A 26,451-nucleotide genomic window follows, 5' to 3' on the forward strand; every position below is an offset into this window, starting at 1 on the left:
AGTGAGGGTACAGTAATTGGGACCTTTGGTCAAAAGTGACAGAAATCCAACGTGAAATGGATCATCTCTCTGATCTGCTTTTGGTTTCAAAACATTGGTTTTCATTTATTTATTTGTTTGCCTGCCTATCTATCTATTATTATTATCTATGAGATTAGCTTTTACTAGGTTTCCAATAGAATTTTTTTTTTACACCCGAGTCTACTTTTAAGGAGATTCTCATGTATGAGTGAAAGCAAAAATAGGTTTCTTGAAAGCATGGCTAGTCAGTGAAACCAGTTATACCTGAAGGTACCGACCAGAGGTGTGAGAACGATGATACCTAGATGCCAGGCCTGACAGAATGGACCTGTTTATCCTCAGATTTCTTATCCAACACAGCCTAGAGGAAGTGTGTTGACTTCATGCAGTATGTCATACACCTCTGTTGTGTGAAAGTTTCAGCTCTGACCACATTTTGTGGCCAAGATAAGCCCTGTACTATCTTGAGTGGAAGTGTTCCCTTGATTTGTCCAACCCTTTGTATCTCACCTCCTTACTCTAATTTTGCCACCATTCTCAGCAAACACAGGAATGGTGTCCTATATCATAGGAGGAAGACAGCTGCTTAACTGGAATTCCGAGGACCCTGGGAGGGACCCTTGGCCACATCATCTTCTGTACTATCTTTTTCAATATCCCACATTATAAGCATTGGGTTTCTTCCCAATGCAAGGAAGTATCATAAAAAAAGAACAGAATTTAGAAGCAAATGGTGTCAGTTGGAGCAAATTCTGACAGTCTAGGATTTGGCAGAAAATAGCTAACAGTATTTGGTCAAGTTATTTAGGTTATCTGGACCCAAGTTTTCTATTCTTTAAATATTAAGTTATATATGCCTGGCTGTCTTGCCTTTTGATATGAATTGTTCAAAATGGCGATCAAAAACCATTTTGAGAATGGAATGCAGAGTGTATGTGCTGCCTGCAGTAGTGATCCGGGATGAGGTTATCTGCTCCAACCCAAGACACTGAGGAGAAGTGGACAGGTGGTGGAAGTTTGGTTGGTGAGTCCAGGGGAGAACATGGGTATATGGACTGAAACTCAACATGAAATAGCTTAAGACCAAGCAAAGGGAATATGAAGGCATCTCCCATAACCTCCACAGAAAGAGGGCGGTGCCAGTCTTTAGAGAAAAGAGCTGGGGTCAGGTTCAACCATGACTTCTGTTATAATTGGTGTGCAAAATTCCCTTAGAGGCTCACATGTCTGAACATTTAGTCCCCAGCCGGTGGCCATATTTTGGGAGGATCTGTAAGCTTTGGAGCTGTGGACTACTAGCAGCTGTGAAATGTGGAGGCAGGCTATCTTCTTCCCCTGGCTCCAAGGGTCTGCTTCCCGATGCACCATGATGGGAATAGCCCCCGCATTTCTGCCATGTTCTGGCCTCACACCTCTGGCACAATGAACCTTCCCTCTGAACCACGAGCCGAAGGAAGCCCTTGCTCCTCCACTAAGTTGTCAGCTGCAACCATTTTGCCTTTGTTGCAGTGAGGAAGGTTGCTAATGCACCTCCTGTTATCTGGAAGTTGATCAACTTCCTTTCCATGCAGGGAACCCAGCTTCTACCTGGTTCCAGCGTAGGGATTTGTCACTCCTGCCCACAAGTATTTGGTCCTCTGCTCAGTTTCAGATCTGACTATTCCAAGGATCAATAGTAAATGGTCAAGCTTAGCTAAGATGCCAGTTCACAGAACAGCTGAAACCAAGGACCCTCTGAGGATGTTCTTTCCTAGAGGAGCCCTTAAAATTGTCCTCTGTAGTCATGCTGTAACTAAGGTGTGCAGTTTTCTGAGTACCAAGGTAGTTTTCTCCAGGACTGGGGATAAAGCTACAGTTACAGATAAGGCATGAAAACATAGCAAGCCTTGAAGGAAACACTCCCCAGAAGGTGGCCAAGGGGGAAGTCGTACATCTCATATCCTGTGCAAGGATATGGGACAAAGGCTGCACTAGCAAAGCCCTTCTCCTCCCTTTGCTCAGATGCTAGGAGAGCAGAGGAGTGACCAGGGAGGGAGTTAGTGCCACAGGGTGAGCTGGGTGGAAATGCCTTTAACTACTGATATGAATGGGGGTGGGGGAGGATGCTACAAACTGATAATTCCGTCTTCATACTTGGGGAAATGATGCCCATCACCCAGACAATCTGTGCAGCAGGAGCAGGAGACCCAGGAAGAGTGAGTGGGACCAAAGCCACTCACCACCTTAGTGCTTCTGGCTCCTTCCTCCAGCCCCATACTCTCCTGCCTCTGTACTTCCTAAAACCCATCTGTGTCTTCTGCCCATGGTCTGCCGCATCCTTATCTGGGCACTCCAGATCCATCACATCATGATCCCAACCTGCCTTTCTGGATTCATCCCCTACTCTCCCTTCAGTCTCCAAGTGCACACTCTTGTTGCATAATTCTAACCAAGTCTTACTTTCACATTTATTTCTGGTTTTCTTTTTTCTATCCAGGATGTTTGGTCTTTGGAGAACTGCCGTCTGTCCTTCCTGAAGCCTTCCCTGATCCTCCAAGTAAGCGTGACTTCGATACCCTTTGGTTCCAGAATGCACTCTCTTCATTTCCTATTACAACCGCTGCATTGTGTCTTGATCTCTGTTCGTAAGTGTTGCATTGCATCCTCCCAGACAAACAGGTCTTTGAGAGTCAGGGAAAGACAGTGATGGCAAATGTGTGTACCTGACTCTGCCTGCATTACTGCTGGATGTGCATAGCAACACTTTTCACAAATGCAAACCCAGAGTACATATGTAGTCCCTTCCCCAAAGTCACATAGCTGAACTAGGGTCTATCTGCAGGTGACCCACGTCCTTCAATTAGATTATTTGTCATGGAGGCAGAGGAACGTTTATTGTGTACAGTTTATTTTAAAACAACACTTTATCCATGTGTACACTTATTCTTCAAGTGGCTTTGAAAAATCACCGTAATTTCAGGTAGCCCTTGCTCATCCAGGAGTCTAGCGTTGTTCACTACTGGGCCACTATTATTATGTATTCTAACACTTGCATAGAGGCCTTACTAGGCAATCTTCACTGCCTCTCTGGGTCCCTCCAACAACCTCCTGAAAGGCAGGTATGACATCTTTTATATGACAAACTGACTTAGACAGACTGAGTGCTCTTTGTTGTGGGTCACTTGCCTGTCAAGTGACAGAACAAGGACTCCATTCAAAGTTTACTACCTCACACAATATGTACTCACTGATAAGTGGATATTAGCTCAGATACTTAGAATACCCAAGATATAAGATACAATTTGCTAAATGCATGAAACTCAAGAAGAACGAAGACCAAAGTGTGGACACTTAGCCCCCTCTTAGAATTGGGAACAAAACACCCATGGAAGGAGTTACAGAGACAAAGTTTGGAGCTGTGACGAAAGGATGGACCATCTAGAGACTGCCATATCCGGGATCCATACCATAATCAGCTTCCAAACGCTGACACCATTGCATTCACTAGTAAGATTTTGCTGAAAGGACCCAGATAGAGCTGTCTCTTGTGAGACTATGCCGGGGCCTAGCAAACACATAAGTGGATGCTCACAGTCAGCTATTGGATGGATCACAGGGCTCCCAATGGAGGAGCTAGAGAAAGTACCCAAGGAGCTAAAGGGATCTGCAATCCTATAGGTGGAACAACAATATGAACTAACCAGTACCCCCCTCCACCCCCCCACCCCCGAGCTTGTGTCTCTAGCTGCATATAAATCAGAAGATGGCCTAGTTGGCCATCAGTGGAGAGAGGCCCATTGGTCGTGCAAACTTTATCTGCCTCAGTACAGGGGAACGCCGGGACCAAGAAGTGGGAGTGGGTGGGTGAGGGAGCGTGGGTGGGACTTTCGGGATAGCATTGGAAATGTAAATGAAATAAATACCCAATAAAAAAAAAAACAAAGTTTACTCCAAGAGCCTCCCATTCCTTCAGCCCCATCCTGTGTGGTCCGGTAGTGATACAGCCGCTCCATCACACCCTCCAGCTGCCCAGGACGAAGTGGCCCATCATGCCTTCTAAGTCCTCTAGCTTGTGAGCTTTTTCACCCAACACAGCTTACTTGGTGTTAACACACGGAGAACCATCAGCAACTGGTTCCCTTCAAAGAGACAAAGCTAAGACGGAACACAAAGTACGCTTGAAGTCTCAAGACCCAATCATGATAATTTCTCACCTGATGAGACACCTCATCAGGTAAGAAGACAATAAGAGACTGTCAATGTCCTTGAACAGTTGCTGAAGTGATGCTAGAAATACAGTTGCCTGTCATCTAGGGATCTGGGGTAAGTAAATACGAATTCATACTTCCTATGAGAGAAACCCAGGAAATTATAGAGTTGTGTAGCTTTTGACATCTAAGTAACCGGACTGCTAAAGCAATGGATCTTTGGAGTGTTGATGCTATCTTAACATTGGCCCTGGGACATCATCCCACGTCCTTATTTCTAAGGACATGCCATCCAAGTGTTACACAGAGCAGAGTCAATTTCTTGGTGGCAAATGAGTGACTGGAGGTGAAGTATTTGGGCTCAGGAAACAGGCTAGCCTGCACACCACCTGTGTATTCCCATCTGAATCTGGGTATATGTATATGCAAAAGCCTGGCTGTAGTCTCGATATACTACCCAAGTTCGTCCTCTCAGTCAACATATATTTACCAAGCACCTACTGAGTGCCAGCCAGAGTGCGGCTGAGCCTGCAAAGGAGTGAGACCAACAGGGCTCGTTCACAGAGATCCTCTTTGCCAAGAAGCAGCTGACTCCCAGGTAATGCAGAGATGAGTCATATATTTACTCTCAAATTTAAATTGAAGGTAACCCCCAGACTTGCTCATTTGTCTATATTTAAAAAAAAATTATACAAATTTTGTGAGGTGCCCAACAAGTCTGGGTCTTGGGGCTGTGTCAGCCAGGCCTGGCGTGTGGGTCTCAGACCAAAGTTACAACAGCACAGGGAGAGGTGAAGAACACCATAGCTGGCCCCTTTGGAAAGGGCTGCCTTCCCTTCCCGGCTCAGGCTCTTCTGCCTTCCAGGAAGCAGGCGGCATGACGAAGGAAAGCAAGCACTGTGTCCCACTTCCAAGGAACCTGTCTTGGCTGCACAAAGGCACCCACTTTCCCTTCTGCCCCAGCAGGGCCCAGGCTGCAGGGGACACTGCCCTCCCTAAGACTGCAGTGAGCTGCAGCGGGCAGACAGCCCATCCGCTAGAGAAAACAAAAGAGAGTAGCACCACTCTTCCTTTTATTTTCTTTGTTTCCCCAAACCACAGTCACTTCTGGTCAAACCCACTTTTCCTACTCAAAGGAAGGGGTCAACTTCTTTATCAGGGATGGAGGGCAGGGGTTGGGGGTTGGGGCAGAGAAAAGAGACTGGAGGTGTGTGTACCCACAGGATCCCACAGTCTGGTTCATCTCTGGATCTTTTTTTTTTCTCTCCTAAATCTGACTGAGTTTAACACCTTTTAAAGGTTTTCACTCAACAACATTATGTTTACTGTGGTGGGCAGTGAAGTGACCAAGACACACTTTAAAGGACAGTGCTATTTAACTTTGCTTAGGATGGCATCATATTCAAAACTTTAAAATATCACCTATATTAATTTCCTCAGATCATAGAAACACCAAATTCTTAAGTAATGGCATTCTAAAATGCTCGGAGTGAAGTCTCTAGGTTAAAAAAAAAAGTTATATGACTTTTGTGCATAAGTTCTCTGTATAAGGTTGTCAATTTAGGAAACTTGATAGCCAGGTAACTTGAATTTTAGATAAACATAACCTTTTCAGCTTTATCATTGTACGTGAATCTAAAAATTGCTTGACACAATTGAGAAAATTCTGTTAGTTAATGAAGTTCACATTTAACCGAGGGTTCTGTATTTGACCTGGAAATTCTATTTCTACTGAACAGGAGTTTCCAGTTTACTGAGTACCTGCTTTTGTTCCCTCTTGGGATCACATTTCTCCTCCACGCTGTCTCTGCAGTGAAGCTATTGCTAGTTACACTGTGCAAGCAAGACATTTGGGACCTCTGGAAACCAAGTAAGTTGTCTGAAGTCAAAGCCCAGAGTTATAGATGCAGTGTTCAAATTCAGGCTCATCCGATGCCATGCCGAGGTGCAGGCTCTGTCCTCTGGGACAGTAGCTGTCCGCCTCCCTAATGCTGAATGCTGCAACCTTTTAATACAGTTCCTCATGTTGTGGTGACCGCTACCGCCCCCCCCCCCCCCCGTCATAAAATTATTTTTGTTGCTACTTCAAAAATACCTGTAATTTTGCTACTGTTATAAATTGCAATGTAACTATTTTCTGGAGCTAGAGGTATACCCAAGGTCACGACCTACAGGTTGAGAAGAGCTGTTTTAGAGGATTCCTCCTTAAACAATGAATTGGTTCTGGCTTCAGTTGAATATTTGGCATTTCTAGTTGGAAGAGCAGCTCATGGAGAAATGATGTAGGCGAATAAAAGCACCCTTCTCCTTTTCCACATAACATCTAGAAGGAACACCGGTCCCTCTAAAACATTTAAAGGAAATGACATTCTGACTCTCCAAAAGAAATTACTTTTCTAAATCCATACTTTGCCAAAATGGTGTAGGTTTGTAACGAAACATCGCCCTCTACTGGAAAGGTTAGCACTCTGCAACCGTGATAGATTTAAAGCAGAACAAAAATTTAAAAAATGGTCAGTTCATGCTGAATAATGACTGTCGTGTATTCTTTGGCGTGAGTCCTCGGGGAAAGCAGAGAAACAGAACTTTCCACTTACTTATGTGGTGGTGGATAAATGACGAGAAGAGAAAGAAGCACAGGGCTGACCGGAAGCAATCCTACCTTGGGAATACTTAAGTCACCGGAATGAAATAGCTCCAACAAGTACAAAGAACTTCCACATATAGGGTGAGTGAAGAAAGAACACAGTCTGTGTTGTTGAACAGTGGTGCTGTGGAGCAAAACAAGCCGCGTTTGATTGCCTTCTTTTTAAATTGTAATCCAGATGGCCCTTGGCAAGTTCTCTCTGTCTCTGTCTCTCTGTCTCTCTGTCTCTCTCTGTGTCTCTGTCTCTGTCTCTGTCTCTGTCTCTCTCTCTCTCTCTCTCTCTCTCTCTCTCTGTCTTACTTGGCTTGCAACTCACCAAAACGGGCTGGCTGGCAGCACCCTCCATCTGTCTCCTCCTCGGCGCTGGGATTAGAAGTGGGCAGTACTACACTGGGCTTTATAGTTTACTTATTTAATGTGGGCCCTGGCTATCAAATTCAGGTCCTTGTGCTTACATGGACAGCACTTTTATTGATTCTTTGGTCTTCTCCAAAGTCCGTGGACCTTGGTTTCCCTGTCTGAAAAGCTGTTACTGTGAAAGTAGACACTGCGAGGGTGGGCGGGTGGGGATCCGCTGCTGTGCTGTAGGCTCACATCCTTTCCTCAGACTCACGTGGGGAAAATTCTCGCCTCTGCATTTGAGAGGTGACCACTCATGGACAGAACTGTGTCTCTATACAGGAGGCCACAGAGGACCCTCTAGCTCCACTCCCGTATGCACTAAGATGACAATGACCCACACAGGAGCATGGTCCTCCATGACACAAGGTATCTGTGGTCCGTCATCACACACAGAATCTGCTGGTGCCTTGATCTTGGCCATCCCGGTCTCAGGAACAGTGAGAAACAATCTCGGTTATTGATAAGCAGCTTAATCTATGGTGTACACATTTGCTTTTGCTAGAGTGAACCAAATAAATGAAGAAGGATTTATAAAAGGTAGTATATGGCTAAATTAGACTCAGTATGTATGAAATGTTAATTCAGTATTAGGTCTACAAAAACAAATTAAATCTTGAAGCATAAAAGTCCATGAAGTAGAAGCATCATGGATTGAATGTTATGCTGCCCCTAAATTCTTATGTTGAAGTCTGATCTCCCATGACAGTATCAGGAGGTGAGGTCTTCTCCAATGGGACTAGGGACCTTTTAAAAAGTCTTTTCTAGAGATGCCCCCTGCCCCTTCCACTCTGAAAAACTGTAACAGAAATAGAACTAGTTATATCTGCCTCAGAAGAGTGTTTCCATGGGCTCGCCAGCCTTGAGCTCACCAGGCCCTCAAACTTTCTTGTTCGTATGCTTCTTGGTCCAAGATCCTTCGTTATAGTAGCCTGAATAGTCTAAGACATTATTTTTTGAAACTCGCCTGCTTTGTTTTTTGATTACGTTTTCCATGATTGCAAAGTTATAACAAACGGAGGATTTATTTAAGTTCATCCGAATTTTAAAATGACATATTTTTAATGAAAGCAGTGATGTTGTTTTGGTTTAATGCTTGCATTATGGGTTCCCAAATTGCGTGAGAATCCAGCGTGTGAGACAGTTGAGGGTCCCTGCCCCCAGCTGGTTCTAACTGGTAAATAAAGTTGCTGGCAGCTAACAGTTGGGCAGGGAGACAGAGGCAGTACTCCTGGGCAAGGGAACCATTGGAAGAAGGAGTTAGTACTGCCATGCCAGAGAAGCAGGAGGATCAGGTTTGAGAGCTGCAGGAGAGAAAGCATATAGCCACGTAAGAGCTGGGGAGGAGTGGCCCCAGGGAGCCTCTCCGATTGGGTCTAAGGTAGCAAAGATGGAATGCACATTTTAATAAGTAGTAATTCAGGAATATCAGAAGGGAGAGTGTATTAGCAATATGGAGGATGAAGTGGCCGAGCCATTGAGCTGTTTAAGGCATATTTAATATAAGGTTTTGTGTGTGTGTTTCATTCGAGAATCTAGAACATCAGGCAGCTGGCGAGAAGACACACCTCTGCCGCTGGGGAGTTAAGAGTGTATTTGATCAGCGACCACAGCAGAGTGGATTATTAGAACGGATTATTCAGCTACTGCTACACAATGATATCTTCCCAAAGTTGTTTTGGAAGAGAAACTGCAGAAATACATGAAGTTATGAAACTCACGCTGAAGACAGTCCACAGGGCTGTTCCTGAAGAGCTGTGCTCAGATGAAATGTTCTAGAAGGCTGAATGACCAGTGCGTCGGAGACGGTGGGAAAGTTGAAAAGGCTGGGATGTTGCTGGAGCGGAGCCAAACTGTCTTGGGCTATCTTGGTCCCTTAGTGATCTACTGCTTACCTGTGTGTGTGAGACCTAACAACCTTGCATTAGGTAAGTGCTGTTGGAATGTACAAACAGACCCCACACCACAATCAGCCTGATCCAGAGGTTAAGATTGTCATTGGGTCTCATTTGAAGCCTGGAGAGGCTCCTCAACTTTGCTGCAAATGACTTACCTGGCGTTTCTGCTAATGCATTTGAAAAGCAGTTTATGGTTTTCTTTGTCAGTACCTATAAAAGCTTCATAACCTGTTTAAACCTGGCCTTCGGGCTAATCTACATCCGAATCCCTGGGTCAAGGTCATCCATCCTTGACTCTAGAATAAACCATCTCTTACTTCCTTTGGGATGAGAACTGTGTTGATGTTGTGGCTTTAATCTCAAAAACCTGAAATGGGGAGGGCAGTGTAAAAGCACATTATACATACTAGAAGACTAAAACATATAAACATCCCTACCGTGGATATTAAGTACGGTCTGCTTTCTGAGACACCATGAACATTTGACTTTTTGGCAGGATTAGTATTGGAAATGACATATAACACGTTGCACTTTGCAGAGTTCCCTTTGGTTTGGTAAGAGCCACATCTTCGGATTGCCATTGTCAATGTCTCAGACCTAAGCAGCTGTAGGGACAGAGGCAAGAGGAATGTGAGCTGCTGGGGCTGCCATTAGTTTTGCTGGCCTTGGATCATACATCACAAACTTGAGTCCATGATACACGATTAGTTTCCTGAGAAGTTCATTAATTCAGATGGAGCCATTAAATATTCCTGCTCCTTGGACTTCGGACTGAGCTTTGGCTGTGAAGCACAGGGTTATGGAGAGATCACCGTGAGCATGCAAACAATTTCAAACATGCCCAGTGCTTCAGAAGCAGGGCCAAGAAAAACACTAATATTGGATAGCTTTTCTGCAGGTGTCTTAGTGTTGTTGCAGCGCTATAGTCACTCAGGGTAAATGACTCCAGGTCACGCTACATTTGCATAAAAGAGGTCAAATTAAGATCGGAGAAGATTTGACCAAGATTTAGGGTAAGAATGAAGACTTGGGTGGAAAGTCATAGCTGTTTGTTTTCCTTTCCTAAAATATATGAATGCCCCCCAAAGGGTGTGTGTTTAACCAGGCCACTCTGCACTTGAACTCCATGGGAATGCTCAGAATTGGCTTTCCTTCGGCCTGTGCCTTGTATTCAAATGCTGGATGGCCAAGGTGCCAAAGGAGACAATGAACACAGCAGTGCCACACAGCAGTGCCAGGCTCAGCTTCAGACAGCTGGGTCCAGACACTCAGCCTTGCCTACCTTGCCTATCCTGTACTCCACTGCGTCCATCTGTATTATTTCAAGGAGATGTGACAAGGACAGAGGGAAGAACGTGTGAGCTGTTGACGCTTCAGTGTAATTTTCTAGAACTGTGTTAATAAATCACAAACCGGAGCAAATGATATACTTTTAATTGCCCAAGAAGCTAATTAATCAGCCTGAGCTATTAAAACATTGCTGTTCATCTGACTTAGAACTGAGTTTTAGCCAATGCAAAGCCCAGTCTCGTGGAAGTTGAACATTCCTCTGGAAAAAGAGCATGTATCCTAGTTAGCCAGAAGACTGACCATTCACTGGCTCTGAGCAGCCTGGCTAGTCATGTGTTCACTTTTATCAAGTTCACCCTGGCTTCAAGTGGTATTCGATGTTATACCCTTGCCGGGCCAGGCTTTGTAATGCACACTAGATGCACTAAAGGGAACCCATCTGAGCCATATGGGCTGAGAGTAGAATCAAGGCTTCTCGAGAACGAAAGGAAGTGTTAACATGAAAGAGGACTGACACAGGGCCTGGAAACCACCACTGAACTACCGCTGATGTGCTCAAGATAAAGCTAATAAAAAAGGGGCCTGGGAGATGAATTCAATCCCTAAAACTCACGTAAAAATCAAACAAGCCCGGAAGGGCTGGATCAATTAAGCTCGTTTGTTGCTATTCCAGAGAGCCAGGGTTTCCAGCTCCCACGTGGAAAGTCACAATTATCTGTAACCCCAGTTCCTGGGGACCTGATGTTCTCTTCTGGACCCCTAAAACTTGAGTTACAGTTGCCAGCCGAGCCACCATGTGGGTGATGGAAACACAGTCCCAGTCCTCCGGAAGAACAGCCAGTGTTCGTGAGCAGCCGCTGGCCATCGCTCCAGCCCCACCTGGTGGGCATTTTCAGAAGCTGCCATTCTTTATTTTATTGTATTTTGTTTCATTCATTCATTCATTCATTCATTCATTCATCCATCCATCCATTCATTGTAGCAGGCAATGATTTTTAAGCCAGGGCATGTACATCAAATCTTTCTTTTTTGACCTGATATAGTGAAAGGCATTTTCCCCGTATTATGCAAAATAGAGGGTGAGATGTAGGGACTTGGCTGAAATCCCTGATCCCCGACTTAATGCCTGGCAACTTTCTCAATGTAAGAGAATGAAGTCAAAATGTTTCCTCTTCATAAACCCAGATGCAGGTGTTGGGGGATGGGGTGGGGGTTCCTGCAGGCATCACAGTGCGCAGGTATAAGTGAATCTTGAAGTGGTAAGAAAGGAAACTTGGAACAGCCACACTTGGGTCAGTCAGATTGGATCAAAACTTCTAGAGCAGTGGTTCTCAAACTTGTGGGTCTATCACACATCCAGCACTTCAGATATTTACATTATGATTCATAATCGAAATAACTTTATGGCTAGAGGTCACCACAATATGTGCTTCCTACATTGTTGTATAAAAGAAAATCTAGTAAGGGTTTATTTTTACTTACATTTTAAGCTAGGGTCTTACTGGGAACTAATTTGGGATAGATGTTAATTGGGTTACTGTCAGCTACTGTTCTCCAGAGAAGCAGATTCAATTTTGTGTGTTATATAATTGACTAGATGTCTCAATATAAACGATAGTAACTCTTAGTGAAGTAGTATAAGGCAAAGGCCAACTATTAGCTGTTTATTTATTAATCTACTTAGTGACTGAAAGCACTGTTGCCAAGCCTGACTTCACTTGCTACCTGAAACAGAACATCCTGGAGAAGCGCTTCAAACAGTGGGTGGGCTGCAAACCATGACTGCTTCTGACTGCTACTTCCACTTCTGTAAAATCTTGCCCATGGTTTTAGAGTAATGTAAGCTGGACCCAATACCAAGGCCTTTCAGGAGCAAGCCTGCTTCTCACCCAGCAGTAACTAACATCTCTCCCCCTCTCACTGGTATTGGGGTGCTTATTCCACAAAGACTCTGGCAACATTACCAACCAGAAAAGTGGAAGATGGCTCATCTGGCAAGAGCCTGGTGTCCTGAGCTGGACCCACAGGATCCATGGAAGGGTGGGAGAAGAGAAGGGGACCCAGGTGTCCCCTGACCTCCATCCCATGGCACTCACTCCCAAAATGTATTCATTTAGTTTCTAAAAACTAGATTGTTTTGCATCACTGTGGCAATTCCGAATACAACCACTTTACACAACAAGAGGGTTGTTTGGCTCCCAGGTTTGTAAGGTGTTGGGTCTGTGATGTTTATTTTCAGACACCAGCAGATGTCAGCAGAAACTAAGGTGTCCTATTAATTTCCAGTAAGCAGCATAAGCTTTTCCCAGAGTGGCCACAAGTCAAATGCAAAGCAAAGCTTTACAGAAAGCTTTACAGTCCGGGTACGCACACACCCTTGATCTGCAGTGCAACTTTTAATTAACTCCTTGGAGGTGAGATGGGTGTGATCATAGATTAGGATATGGATTTATGAATAAAACCTTTTCAAAGACTCAAATGTTCTTGTTAACCATCCAACAAAAATCTATAGCAAATAACAGAAGTATTCTTTTCAGTGGCAAGATGGCTCAGAGGCTAAGGTGCATGCTGCTCAAGTGAGGATGGGTTTGGGTTTCCAGCACCTGCAACCGCAGAGCTGAGGGGAGGCCTGGTGACCCTGAGCAAGCTGGCTAGCTCCAACAGTCCAATCAGCAAGCTCCAGGGCCAGCTAGTCACAGAACCTCGGCAAACAGTGGCAAGCAATTGAGGACACAAGCAAATCAACCTTGGGCATCCACATCTACACATACGATGCACACTGCACACGTGTCCACACAGGTGACCATGCACACATGCATGTGCACACACACTTAAAAGTAATAAATAATAAGCTTGTATTATTTCTAAAATTCTGTCCTCATTAGTTTACTCAAAATCACACACACTTAAAAATAATAAACAGTAAGTCTGCATTATTATTTCTAAAAGTCTTTATTAGTGTACTTAAGATCTCTCTCTCTCTCACATACATACTTAAAAATTAAACAGTAAGCCTGCATTGTTTATTTCTAAAATACAGTCTTTATTAGTTTACTCAAGATCAGATATACTTTTGTCTATAAACTCTACGGTATGTTTGGTCTCCGAATACATACAAAGAACACACAGCAACTGTTGAGACTCTTCCCCTTGGAAAACGTTATTCTCTTTACAAAAAGAACAGATACGTTTGAAGGAATAATTAATATAGCCATTTTTATACAAAGCCTTTTCCCCACTAGAAATATACTCCCATTGTAAGTAAAAATAAATGGCCCAAACTTTAAATTTAGCAGCCTGGTAACACATGCATGTTGCCCAGCGTGAAAAGGCTGTGGTGCGAAGCCTGCAGAGGTCCAGGGCCAGCCTGGGCTACAGTGCAAGGCCCTGCAGCAAGGAAACAGAATGATAGAAAACAAATAAAAGTTTTCTCTCAAGAGTCCAAGCAATGTGCAGCCCTAACTCACACAAAGGAACAAAAAGAGACAATAAAAAAATGACTAAAACCAAAGGATTCTAAGGATTCAGATAAAACTAGAGTTTAGCCCTGCAAAACATTTCCTTAAATTAGAAAAAGTAAACAATTCTACCTTTTAATTTAAAAATATAGTTAAAAACTGTTTTGATACCAATTAGCTGACATTCAGATCTAGTGATTTGCTCATTAGGTTTCTGACACTTGGGCCAAAGAAAAACCCTAAATGAAAGCACATTTAATTTCAAGTTGAAAATGACATTTTATCAAAGAAAAGCAAGCAAGTGTAGAATAACCTACTAAACAAAAATGCTATTTTACTGGAAAATTCCAACTGGCTTTCATGCTTCCAAGCACTCTAAGCTGCTAAGACTCGGAACAGCAGCAGCTTGGAGGCTCCGGGAGCCTGCCGAAGGCTTTAGTAAGAAGTGCTGGGGCTGCTTCCATTCTGACTTCTCAGCGGCCTTCATCAGTACCCAGAAGCCCTGTTTCTATCCCACATGCCCCAGCGTCTCCAACTTTCCATCACTCTCTTGAGGGACATTTTTAGAAGTCTATCTATCACATCTATCCAGTTTTAACAGTCAGAAATACTGCTGTGAAGGTTTGAATAAGGGTCCCATAGGCTCATCATACACTTGAATGCTTGTTTACCAGCGGGTGGTACTATCTGATAAGAGTTAGAAGGGGTGGCCTTGCTAGAAAAGTATGTCATTGGTGGTGAGCACTGAGGTTTCAAAAGCCATGCCAGGCTCTCTTGCCTGTGGGTAAGGACATAAAGATCTCAGATACTGACACATCTTTCTGCAGGCCACCGTTCTCCCCACCATGATGGTTAATGGGCTAAGCCTTTGAAACTGTAAGCAAGCCCTCAATGCTTCTTTTTATAAGCATTGCCTTGGTTATGGTATCTCTTCACAGCAATGGAACAGTGACTGAGACAAATATGCAGCCATTTATGAACTATACACTCATGTTTTAAATGTTAAAAAAAAGGAATGAATTTTTCTTTAGGAACAAATTTTCACCAAGAATGCATAGATTAAGAACTAAAAAGCTGATGGTATAATGAACATTTGTGTTCATCTCTAGTTAGAAGAACTGTATTTTAGCACTTAAGTATCTTATCTAAAATATTCACCTATTGTGTTGCATGGAGATCAATTTTCTGTGTCACAGGCCCTGCTTCCAGCTAAGGGCCGGGTCTATTTGCACAGCACTGTGAGGCCATGCACCAAAAAAAAAAAAAAAAAAAAAAGCTAATAAGGGAAAAGAGAATTGTTGTATGACCTTTAGATACCTATCAAAACATTAAAAACTTGTAGCTACAAATGGACAAGAAAATTAAAGTTTATGTATTGAGAATTGGAGTTTTATTGTTTTGCCTAAAAGTAGTCTGAAGAGCATTTGTTTCGTTAGTAACATTTAACAGGTACCTTTCTGACCACTCCAATGTTGTGAAGTTATCTATTTACAATACAGTCTTTAATGTTAAGTTTTTACCATAACTTTGTCTAGGACCGTCTTCTTGCTCATCCCAGCTGCTTCCCTCAGCAATGTGGGTTAAGTTTCCATCATCAGGTTCCTCTGATGCATCTGTCTCCAGAACAGCAATGGTAACCAACACTCCCATGACCAGCGGCGATGTCTACAATTCCATTCAGGACTGATCCAAACTTCACTTCCAGAAATATCACTGTTCAATTCTTTTCCTCGTTTTCGTCTTTGTTGGTCAATATTTGGGTGATCATTTTTGTAAAATATCATATGGGTGACAGGGAGATAACAGACCATATGCTTTTCTGTAAGTGAATTAAATAACAGGTGTACAGAGAGCAACCACTGAGAGAACGGAAAAGAAACTCACGATGGGCACAGACCATGAAGCACAGCTGCTAAGCACATCCTTTCTTCTGTACTGGGAAGTTAGAACTCCATGCAGCTCACAGTATACTGAGGTCAATTCAGAGCTGCATGAGGCTGCTAGGAGACAGGGAGGACTCAACTACACCATCATCTCTGAAATTTGTTCATATGGGAACCCCCAAAATTGCAAAATACCTATACTTGTTAGACTGGCCCAGACAGGCTTAGAGCCGACTCTGGAGAAACAACCCATCTAAATTTACATCAAATAAAGAATTGTAAAGCACCCCAAATGCAACCAAATTCATACTAAAGTGCTTCGGACTTATTTATCAACAGTTAGGCTATACTTGCATCTAAAAGCGACAGAATTGGAGAGAGAGAGAAAGAGAGAGAGAGGGAGGGAGGGAGGGAGGAGAAGGAGGAGAGGGAGGAGAGGGAGAGGGAGAGTGTTTTAGAGACCCCATAGTTTGATGCTATCAATTACCCAGCATGTTTATTATGGATTATCTCTCCTCCTTCAATCTCTATCTGCTCATACAGCCACTTTCGGTCGCAGCGGCACTCAGCCCCACATTTGGTAGAGCCACAAGTGGGGCAAGCGTAGAAGCATCCCAAGCAGTCCTCGTCCAGGCAGTCGCAGAGGTCCATGCCACTGAAAATCAGCAGGCCCTGGCTGTCATACACCTTACTCTTTGCTGGAATAATTTGTCTGTAAAATAAAACAGTGAGCTGCACTTCATACAGATTATATTTGAATATTTAGTTGAAAATAAGACAAATGGAGGTAAAATAAGAAAATGGAGGTAAAATAAGAAAATGGAGGTAAAATAAGAAAATGGAGGTAAAATATTTCTATGTAGAGACGAAGTCTACTAAATTGGCTTAATGTGTACTCTTCAGGAGAGTTCTAGACGGAGTGACCTAAGTGATGAAAATGAAAATGACGCTGACGTACCCAGAGGCTAAGGTGCTCAGTGCACAAGTGTGGAAACTGAGGGGTTCCTGGGCCCAAGGCCAGAGGCAAAAACAGACTTCAGTTTTCCTCTGATCTACACTCACAACATACGTACCCACCCACATACATACACATTAAGATGTGCACACAAATACTACTTATAACTAAAAAGAATTCAATAAGGAAATGCCCCCAACTGGCTTTACATAAACCATCACAGGAATGAGAAGCTGGCAGTGACTTGTTTTATTGGTTACTAAATGACACTGCGGTGAACAGAGGACACATCCTCCTCTAGAGGCATCGCACTCTAAAATCAACGTTTCTTCTTTCTTCTTTTTAAAAAAAAAGGATTTATTTTATTTTATTTTATTTATTTATTTATTTATTTATTTATTATATGCACAGTGTTCTGCCTGCATGTCAGAAGAGGGCATCAGATCCCACAGATGTGGCATCACAACAGATGGTTGTGAGCCACCATGTGGTTGCTGGGAATTGAACTCAGGACCTCTGGAAGAGCAGTCAGTGCTCTCAACCTCTGAGCCATCTCTCCAGCCCTATTTCTTTTCTTAATGACGTCTGGTAAATCTGGTCTGAAAATATTTTAAATCACTCAATGGAAAACTTCACAGTTGCAATAAAGGTAAAAATGTCGATTCCAGTAAGAAAACAGCCCAATCTGTTATAATAAATTTGTCACTATCCTTTAGACATACTCAATGTTAGGATATCTATTTTAAATGATTTAGCTGCTGCTCCTTCTGTTGACTGTACTAGAACTGTGTGTCTACTTCAGACCTGTGCAAAAATTGAAAGCACTCTTGAGTTGTCATAAATGCAATGGCCTTTCTGTCAGCTGCACACAGAAAGCAGACACATCAAGAAGAGAACATCAATATCAAATTTTGCAAATAGTAAACATCTTAGAGACTGGTGAGTTCTAAGATGTTTCTTCAATTATTTTAACTCTTATTCTCATTACCTCATTCACTTCATGCTACCTTCTCAGAAAGAAGTTTCTAGACCTCCAACGGCCGCTTTACTTCCCTAGGAGTAACAGCCATGGCTTTCAGGTTTAACTAATCAGAGTACAATTTAAAATGATTGGTCAGAAAACTGAAAATTAAGAAAAAACCCACAAGGATAATGTGGACGTGCAGCAGGAATGTAACAAATAGCGGAGAGAACGGAGCTGGCTGCCCACCTGTCAGAAGCAGCGCTTGTGGCTTTGGTGAGCTTTCTTTTCTCCCTCTTACCGCCTTCTGGAGCAAATTCAGTTTGCTTCCCTGGGTTTGTAAACTGTAGTGACCTCAGAGCTTTAGCAGTCCTTCCCTGAATAAAGTAAGAAAACTATAAATTAAAATCTTGGGGTCAAACAATAGGACTTTACTTAGCACTAGCCCAGGGTCACCCCCCTCCCCCCGAGTCTGGAATGCAGTTTGGAATACACACAGAAAGGAAGGTGGGAAAAGCCACTCTTCTAGTCTATATTCAAACTTTTGTATTATTTTTGCTACTTTAGTCTCTTAGACAGCAGGTGCAGGAGCCTGGCACACTGAGGACAGCAATGGTTGCCACCTCAGGAGAGAAGGCAGCAGAAAGTGTCACATAATCCAACAGCACAGAACTGAGGTGTCCTTCAGACCTTCTAACTTGAAGTACAGTGGCTTCACGTTCTGGTGTACTGTGTCTGTGTCTATACATACACATGTATATACATATATATATATATACACGCACACACACTGCATGTATATACACATACATACAGTGTCTGTGTGTGTGTGTGTATATATATATATCTATATATCTATATATCTATATAGGCTCTGGTAAATCAAAAGTCTTGTGCTAAGATTTTAAATCTGTTATTTTGGAGAGGTAAAATAAGTGGTCTTTCAAAATGTTTTCATACACCCAAAGCCAAGATTATGTGGTAAAGAAGTCAGTCATGTAAGAACAATGGAGAGATGAGGTGAAGACATCCAAGTCTAGAATCATCGAGTATCTATGACGAACTTCACATAATGCTGGGTCCTGGAGATATGCCTGAGAGGAACACAATACACACAACTTAACATTTTAATTTGGTTTAGTAATGCAACAAAAAGCAGAAAACTGAGAAACTACGCCAGCAGCAAGAAAGATAGAATGCTTAAAGAGAGAAACTCGAAGAAGTGCTCCTTGTGGGTAACGCAATCTTCACAGACCTCAGCTTTCCTGATAGAAATGACTGTGTACAGGCCTGAGACCCAGGAAAAGGCATGAAATAGTTCACACTTGTAAAAACTATGTGCTCTTTGAGCACAGGGAGCCCTACATTTAACCTTAACTATATTCAGAACTTAGAGACAGAAACATTAAAAGTCTCAAATATTTGGTGTGCACCCTCCTCCCCCTGCCGTTTCCCCATGGTGACTTCGCTGGCCTCGGTCCTTGGGGCCAGGGGACTCGCCCACCTGAGAGCAGCTTCCCAGTAAGTCCGCCCTGGAGGCCAGGTTTACTCTGGTTATGTAAAATAACCCCAGGGTCTCAAACCAGACATCTTCAAAGGAGAAAACCTGAAATTACATTGCCTGACTACTGGGCACCATGCCTCGGACCTGGCCCCAGTCCAGGGAGGCTGACAGAGGACCACTGTCAAGAGAGCCAGGCTTGTCTTGACTACATGCTGAGTTCCCGGCCAGTCTGCCTCGGAGTAGGCCCCCACCTCAAAACCAAAACCAAAATCAACAATTACCCACTTCTATGATTCTTTTCCTTAAAGCTGTGCTTTAGTCCTAGACAAAGACACACATCCTCCCTGGTGTGTAGTCTCCAGTAGGCCAATATTCACCTAGTTACTTCAGTAACAGAAAAGGATCTAAGTTCCCTAAGTTGGTCTTTGCCAGTGTTCTAAAGACCATTCCTAAACTCTCCTTCCCAAGGTTTAAGAACAGATTTCAAGGCAGCATTGAAATCTTGGACACATGATGTTCTTTTGTTCTAAGCCCTTGTTTACTGCTCATTCTGGACCTTGAGTGTATGGAAACATTTTAAAACATCACTATTTCACCTCAACATTAAATGGTATATGCTAATGAACGTGACAGGAATATGATAAATATGATTTCTTATATTTATTCCATATATCTAAAGTCCCACACTGTAGAAAGCACAATGGCCTCTATACATACATCTGAGTCGGGTTTCCGTCTCTGGCGGTCATCTGAATCAACGTCCACACTTCCATTGATGATCTGGGTACATTTGGGGCAAAGCTTCCAACCAGGTACAAGCTGTCTTCCAAACTTGGCGCTCAGAAAAGTGGCATCATCTAAGTCAATGACGTGCAGGTTCTTTTTGGCTAGCTTCTTGTGTATGTTAAATGGGTCACAACACGACTTCTGCAAATCTTCAAATCTGTCAATATAAATTTTTACGTGATGGAGACAAATTGTATTATTCCCAGAAAGTGTCATTCCAGTTCTAAGCTGAAGTAAAAGCATGTCATTTGATGACAATTCTTTCAATGTCTTGAAACCTGTGTGCCGAGTATAGAAGGTTTTATGGCAGTCGTGTGTGGTACGAAGCTGGACTCCAACTGAACACGGATCCATCGTCCTTGATTCTATCAATTTCCCCCTCTTTTATTTTGTCTAGAAATCTCTTTGATAGGTCAACCTAAAGAAAAGATTAAAAGACAGATTTGTACTGAAAATTCTGATTTGGAAAACTGTAAAAAGTTAGTAAAATGCAGCTTCTTTAGAAAACAAAAGCAAAATACAGCAAACATGGAGTAGTAGGAAATACCAAAAGAATGAATGTATTTAATCATGAAATGGGAGAAAAAGTCTTGTCAGCTCAGATCTACACCAGAATCCTTGAGATCACAACTACAACATTAAGATCACATTACATGGGAGCGAAGTAGAATAAACAAGAAGTATTCACATGAGAAATATTAGAGATTCAACAGAAAAACTGCTTAGAATATGTAGGGGATTTAACAACGATGCTGGAAACTAACACACTGTATGCTTTACATAATATACAAATGTTAAAAAAATACAAAAGACCTTTATGGAATTCTACAAATTCAGTACTATTTCACTCAAAACACAAATGGAAAGCCCCCTCTGCCATCCTGCTTGAGTGTGGAAGCTGACTGCAGATAGAGTACAAGTCCAAAAATGGTGAGAGTAAAGAAGGGCTGATTTACTAGAAAGCTAAGTAAAGACACTATGGTACTGCTGTAGTGCAGACAAACAGACTGGGGTTTGGTGTATGACGAGGTCCTGTGTTACTGTGGTAAATAGATGGCATTACACACCAAAGTGAAAAGGATTACTGGCTAACATGAAAAAAGAAAAATTTCTTCTGGATCAACAAACACAACACAGATGAACAATCACACATAAAAAGCCTAAGCAAACCTTTATGAGGTTGCCATACCACAACCATCTTCTACCTCCAGACATAGGGAATCATCCCACTGTCATCTTGGCCTGGTAACCATAGCAACTAACTGATACATTGAGATTAGAATGGCAAAGGAACTGTAATCACTTCACAGGAAGTGAACTGGCAGGATAACTGCAGGAAGGACTCAAGGATGTAACCTCTAGGAGGCTGCCATTCATGAGGGCATTACCCATATTCCTGTAAATAATCCCAAAGTTCAATACCATAAGCCAAACAAACTCCCTAGCTCACCAGTGGTTACACTGGTGGGATCGTTATTTAGCTTTGTGGCTGGTGGCCTAGTTGTGGTAAACAGATGTTTGTTTAACCTCTGGTAAACAGGGAAAGTTTGTGCAAGGAACTGTGGGGCCTGCTGTGTGAGTACTATGAGGGCCTGCAAAATCCGTTAACAAGCAGAGGATACACTGTAGTCCTTGAGACTCCAGTGTATGTAGGCTGAGACTGCCAGAAATGCATGACTGCAGCTGCATGGCCCTGAAGGCAGCTGCATGGCCCCTGCTATGTATTATATAAGACTCAACTCGGTGGGCAATCTGGATCAAAGAGAGAAAGAAGAAAGAAAAAAAGAGATGGAGGTGCTGGTTGCCATTTCTTATAGGGACCCCAAAACTTGGAACCCAAGGAAAGAATCTAATAGGGTAGTGAAGGAGAAAACAAGGTGGAAATGATCCTCAGTACAGGAGAAAGAAAATTCACAATTCAGCGTGCACGTGGCCTGCAGCAGGAAACTGAGACTACTCTGCCCTGAACTCCCTGTATCAGACACAAAGTCCTGGGTTCAAGTCCCAGCACCGTAGAAACAAATGATGGAATACTCCTACTGTCTCAGCATCTGGGAGGCTGGCTGATTAGAAACTCAAGGTCGGGCCGGGCGTGGGGGCGTGGCGCACGCCTTTAATCCCAGCACTCGGGAGGCAGAGGCAGGCGGATTTCTGAGTTCGAGGCCAGGCTGGTCTACAGAGTGAGTTCCAGGACAGCCAGGACAGCCAGGGCTATAAAGAGATACCCTGTCTCGAAAAATCAAAAAAAAAAAAAAAAAAAAAAAAGAAAAAAAGAAAAAAAAAAGAAACTCAAGGTCTTCCTCAGCTCCCTCCCTGGAGGCCAGCCTGGGCTAGAAACTGTCTCAAAAGAGGGGGAAAGGTCATCTTAGAACTCAGGAAGTTTATGTTTAGAAATCCAAGTCCTTAAAGTACTATAATTTTTGATGGGTCAATTGTAGAAAATTAAACTGTCCATCTAATCACTGCATTTGAAACGAACCAACCAACCGAAAAAGCAAATCGTGTATAGTTGCTTTACATACACGAATGTCTGTGTCCTACATGGCTGCAGGGCTAGAAAGTGGAGCATCAGATGCCATGGAACCGGAGTTCCAGTTGTTAGCTGCTATGTAGGTGCTGGGTTCAACCCAGGTCTTTGGGAAAAGCAGCCAGCGCTTGTAACTGCTGGCCCATCTCTTCAGTCCCAGTCACTGCATTTTTTTTGTTTTTTTTGTTTTTTAAAGTAAGGATCTCTTTGGAGTCATGGTTAAAGGAGAATTTTCAACAGTTGTTGCCAGATACAGAATTATTAGCTAAATCTGCATATTTGTGCTTTTATCAGTTATGTCCTACATATTGCTAAAAGGTTAATCCCATCTGTCTGAAATTCATATCTAAGTGCACAGTCAGGTATCTTTCTTTTTTTTTTTTTTTTTTTTTTTTAAAGATTTATTTATTTATTATATGTAAGTACACTGTAGCTGTCTTCAGACACTCCAGAAGAGGGAATCAGATCTCGTTACGGATGGTTGTGAGCCACCATGTGGTTGCTGGGATTTGAACTCCTGACCTTCGGAAGAGCAGTCGGGTGCTCTTACCCACTGAGCCATCTCACCAGCCCCGGTATCTTTCTTTTTATCTGCTAAATTTGGCACCTCCATTTTCAGAGCCTTTTAGGAAGCAAAGCCTTCTTTGGTTCTAGCTCTTCTTATTTGAGTTAAAATAGATTTCCTGAAGAACAACTTACAGGAACTGCTCAGTTTAAATTTCCTACGGGAGGGATGGAGTTTCTTTCCTAGACAAGACTGTTGGCAACAGACAGGATGGCTCAGTCAGTACATTGCTTGCCATTGCCACACAAGTGTAGGGACCCAGGCATTGAACCTGCAAAAGCAAACAAGCCAAGTGCTCTGGTGCCCAAATGTAATCCCAGTGTTGGTAAAACGGAGGCAGGAGGGTCCCTGGGGCTTGTTGGCCAGTTAGACGTTCTTAATGACAAATATTAACACCAAAAGCACTATACTTTAATGCCTGAATGGATCAGTGGGTCTGCAGGCCCTTCATAGATGTGTGGCATTGTCTATGCATCTATTTTGTTTTCCAAACAGCAAAAAATAACTCTGACAAGGATTTAACTAAATGACCTACTCCAGGTTGTTCTTCTTCTTCTTCTTCTTCTTCTTCTTCTTTTTTTTTTTTCCTGAGACAGGGTTTCTCTTGTATAGCCCTGGCTGTCCTGGAACTCACTTTGTAGACCAGGCTGGCCTTGAACTCCACCTGCCACTGCCTCCCGAGTGCTGGGATTACGCCACCATGCCGGGCTACAAAATATTTCTTAATCCAATTTTAAGTTACATTGTCTCTAGGCCCACCAAGTTTGGCCAATCACAGGTCAAGTCAGCAAAACCTCCTCAGAGTATGGTGGCTCGGGGGTCACATATTCTCCAGCCACCATGGGATCCAGTCATCTGTATACCCCACTTGTTCGTATCAATTCTTCAAGCATCACTAATTCCTCCTTCACCTCGGAGGTTTCCATCAACCTATGTAAAAGAGTAAACTTCCAGTCTTTCTGCTTTACAGCAACACCATACTCTGCTACTTGTTAGTGCATTATATGCAAAGCTCCAAAGGCAAGGCACTACCGGATTCCCTCAACAGCCAAGGCTTCTCTAATTAGCAAATTCTGACACTTTACTCTTTAGAAATTTTTTGAATAAACACAAGGTCAGAAATTCCTAGAGTCCCAAATGGCAGACTCTCCTTGAAATCGATGTGATCGGATCCCACTTCTCTGCAATGATCCCCACCACAACCCCGCGTGGGATTCACTCATTAATGCCCCTACTCTCTGCCAATGCCTCAACTCATCAGACATAATCAACAGCACTAGGGTAGAAAAAAATTTAAAACAAAACGAAACAAATGAAACCCTCAACCCACCAAAGTGCGTAACTAAATATCACACGGTTAGAACTGCGAAGATTGTGAATTTTAAAGACGGTCTGGAGAGATGGTTCCAGAAGACCCAAGTTAATTCCCAGCACCCACGCCGGTGGCTCAGACTATCCTGTAACTCCAGTTTCAAGGTAATCCGACGCCCTGTTCTGATCTGTCGGGGCTCCAGCCACGCACTGCTGGCACATACATACTGGCAAGACATCCATCCATACAAAATAAAGTAATAAAACAAAATGTTTTTAAAGTTAGACTTGGGAGGCAGAGGCAGGCGGATCTCTGTGAGTTCTAGGTTAGCCTCGTCCACATAGAGAATTCCAAGTCAGCCAAGACTACACAGAGAAACTGTCTCAAAAAACAAAACAAAACAACAAAACTTAAAAGCCCCAGGCCTGGTTACTCGTTTCTGTAATCTGAGCTACTCAGGAGGGGCTTGATGAGTTGGAGGGTAGTTTAGGACATTTGGCACGAGTGAGTCCTCACAAAGAAGCTGAGGATGAAGCTCAGCAGTGGCGAGGCCCTGGTTCAAATAAAACCCTGCAATCTGATGCAGTGGCGGACCTACTGTGTGCAGGGTAGAGCCGGGTGCCAGGCTGCTACAAGCCCCTTCCGCCGTACAAGCCTCCCCTCCCAACACTCCTCCCGGTTCACCGCGGCCTCCCACATTCAAGTGCCATCGGTAGAGTCCACTCACAGCCCTACGGCCCGACCCGGCCCGGTCCACCTGAGCTGCCACGGGTCTCCGCTGGGCTCCGGAAGCACCGTCTCTGCACAGGCCAAGCTCGGCTTTCCACACCACCGCCGGCCCCGCGCAGAAACCGAGAGGACGGCGAGGGCGGCTAGAGAGACCGCTTGTACCATGGAGAGGAACCAGGAGGAGCCTAGAGCGGAAGCCAGCCCGGAGGCCTCCGGAGGAGGAAGGGCTGGGTGCGGGGGACAAGGGGGGATGACTCAATCCAACGCAAGAGTTGCTTCAGTTGCTCGCCCGCCTTGGGGAACTTGTATCCTCTCCTGAGGTTGGGGAATTGGGAGGCTCTTGGAGGCCCTTAGCAAACACAGGTTTCCTTTACTTCGTTTGCAAATCTGTTCTGTGCAGGACACCAAACAAACGCACCTAGATAGCCCTAATCCTGGAGGAGAGTTAAATGCAACTCAAGGAATGGACCTTTTATTTAAAGTCTCACATTTTATTTTTTGATCCATTCCAACTAAACATATTCTAAAACGCTCTCTCTATTATATATTGTAAAAAAAAAAAAAAAGTCTAGATCTTTGAGTAAAAGGTACACCACAGGAAATTAACCTTTACATTTTGGGGGTGGAGAGAAGAGGTGTAATCATTGTTGTTTTGAGGTGCGTGAGTTTTTGTTTTAATTTTGGGACAAGGTTGCAGCCAGGTAGTTGAGGCTGGACCCTAGAACTCTATAGGTAGTCCACGCGGCTATGAATATAACGTTTTCTTGGTTTTGAGAATTTGACACATATGGTGTGTTTGGATCAACTCCACCTCCAGTGATGTCATCTAGAAGTGCAGGACTGGGTTCGGTTCTCTTTGTCAGCTCAAGGATTAAAAAGGAGGACAGCATTACCTGAAATTTTTGGGTGTCCCTGCAGAGTCAACATATGATAACCTAGGAATTTGGGTTCCTTCCTGGGGATCTTAGTTTTATTAATAAAAGAATAAACTAAAACAGAACAACTCAAGGACAACTTATTAGAATTTTAAAAAGAAAACCCAAGAGCAGGCAATTTGTTAATCTTTAAGTTGTCCCAAAGAGGAAGATGTAGAGTATAAATATGACCGGCCTCAGTGGCAGACAGCCTTGGGGTGAGAGGTGGAACTTCCGCAAAGAGGAGGAAGTCTAATGCTAAGTTAGAGAGCTCTGGCCAGCACCTGAAGGAAAAAGATGGAACAATAAATAGTTACACAGTTTTTTTGTCGTGCCTCAGAAAGCAGGTCAGACCCATTGAGGTCAGCCAAACCTAACCAAGGCTCTGCTCTTAGGACTGAATGGGGCATTGGAA

At 43.4% G+C, this 26,451-nt stretch overlaps 1 protein-coding gene and 1 long non-coding RNA gene across 5 annotated transcripts; one reads left to right on the forward strand and one right to left on the reverse strand.

The window, feature by feature from the left end:
• Positions 1-6,629: 6,629 nt before the first annotated feature.
• On the forward strand, positions 6,630-9,483 carry Gm39902. The gene is made up of 2 exons (XR_866636.2): positions 6,630-6,936; positions 8,787-9,483. It is a non-coding gene; the product is annotated as a predicted gene, 39902 (long non-coding RNA).
• Positions 9,484-13,377: 3,894 nt separating this feature from the next.
• Positions 13,378-25,246, reverse strand: Arl14ep (ADP-ribosylation factor-like 14 effector protein). 4 transcript variants are annotated; one of them, NM_001362865.1, is made up of 5 exons: positions 25,151-25,246; positions 19,921-20,407; positions 17,949-18,076; positions 16,271-16,495; positions 13,378-15,719 (listed from the first exon to the last, which is right to left on the reverse strand). In NM_001362865.1, the coding sequence occupies exons 2-5, from the start codon at positions 20,341-20,343 to the stop codon at positions 15,665-15,667; spliced, it is 831 nt and encodes a 276-aa protein (NP_001349794.1). In that variant the 5' UTR covers positions 20,344-20,407; positions 25,151-25,246; the 3' UTR covers positions 13,378-15,664. The 4 variants fall into 4 exon arrangements, with proteins under 4 accessions (NP_001349794.1, NP_001020273.1, NP_001349793.1 ...); NM_001025102.2 differs by having other exon boundaries at positions 25,121-25,246; NM_001362864.1 differs by lacking the exon at positions 25,151-25,246 and adding an exon at positions 23,617-23,893.
• Positions 25,247-26,451: the final 1,205 nt, after the last annotated feature.

This window comes from Mus musculus, chromosome 2, assembly GCF_000001635.26.
Source record: "Mus musculus strain C57BL/6J chromosome 2, GRCm38.p6 C57BL/6J".
Taxonomy (NCBI): Eukaryota; Metazoa; Chordata; class Mammalia; order Rodentia; family Muridae; genus Mus; species Mus musculus.

What these genes read in the sequence shown, in the direction of transcription:
- Arl14ep (NM_001362865.1), bottom strand. Translation starts at nt 20,343, where the DNA reads ATGGATCCGTGTTCAGTTGGAGTCCAGCTTCGTACCACACACGACTGC. An exon ending in GACGGAAACCCGACTCAGAT is followed by an intron (nt 18,077 to 19,920) that starts GTATGTATAGAG and finishes TACTTTATTCAG; the next exon opens with GGAAGGACTGCTAAAGCTCT. An exon ending in ACAAGCGCTGCTTCTGACAG is followed by an intron (nt 16,496 to 17,948) that starts GTGGGCAGCCAG and finishes TTTATTTTACAG; the next exon opens with ACAAATTATTCCAGCAAAGA.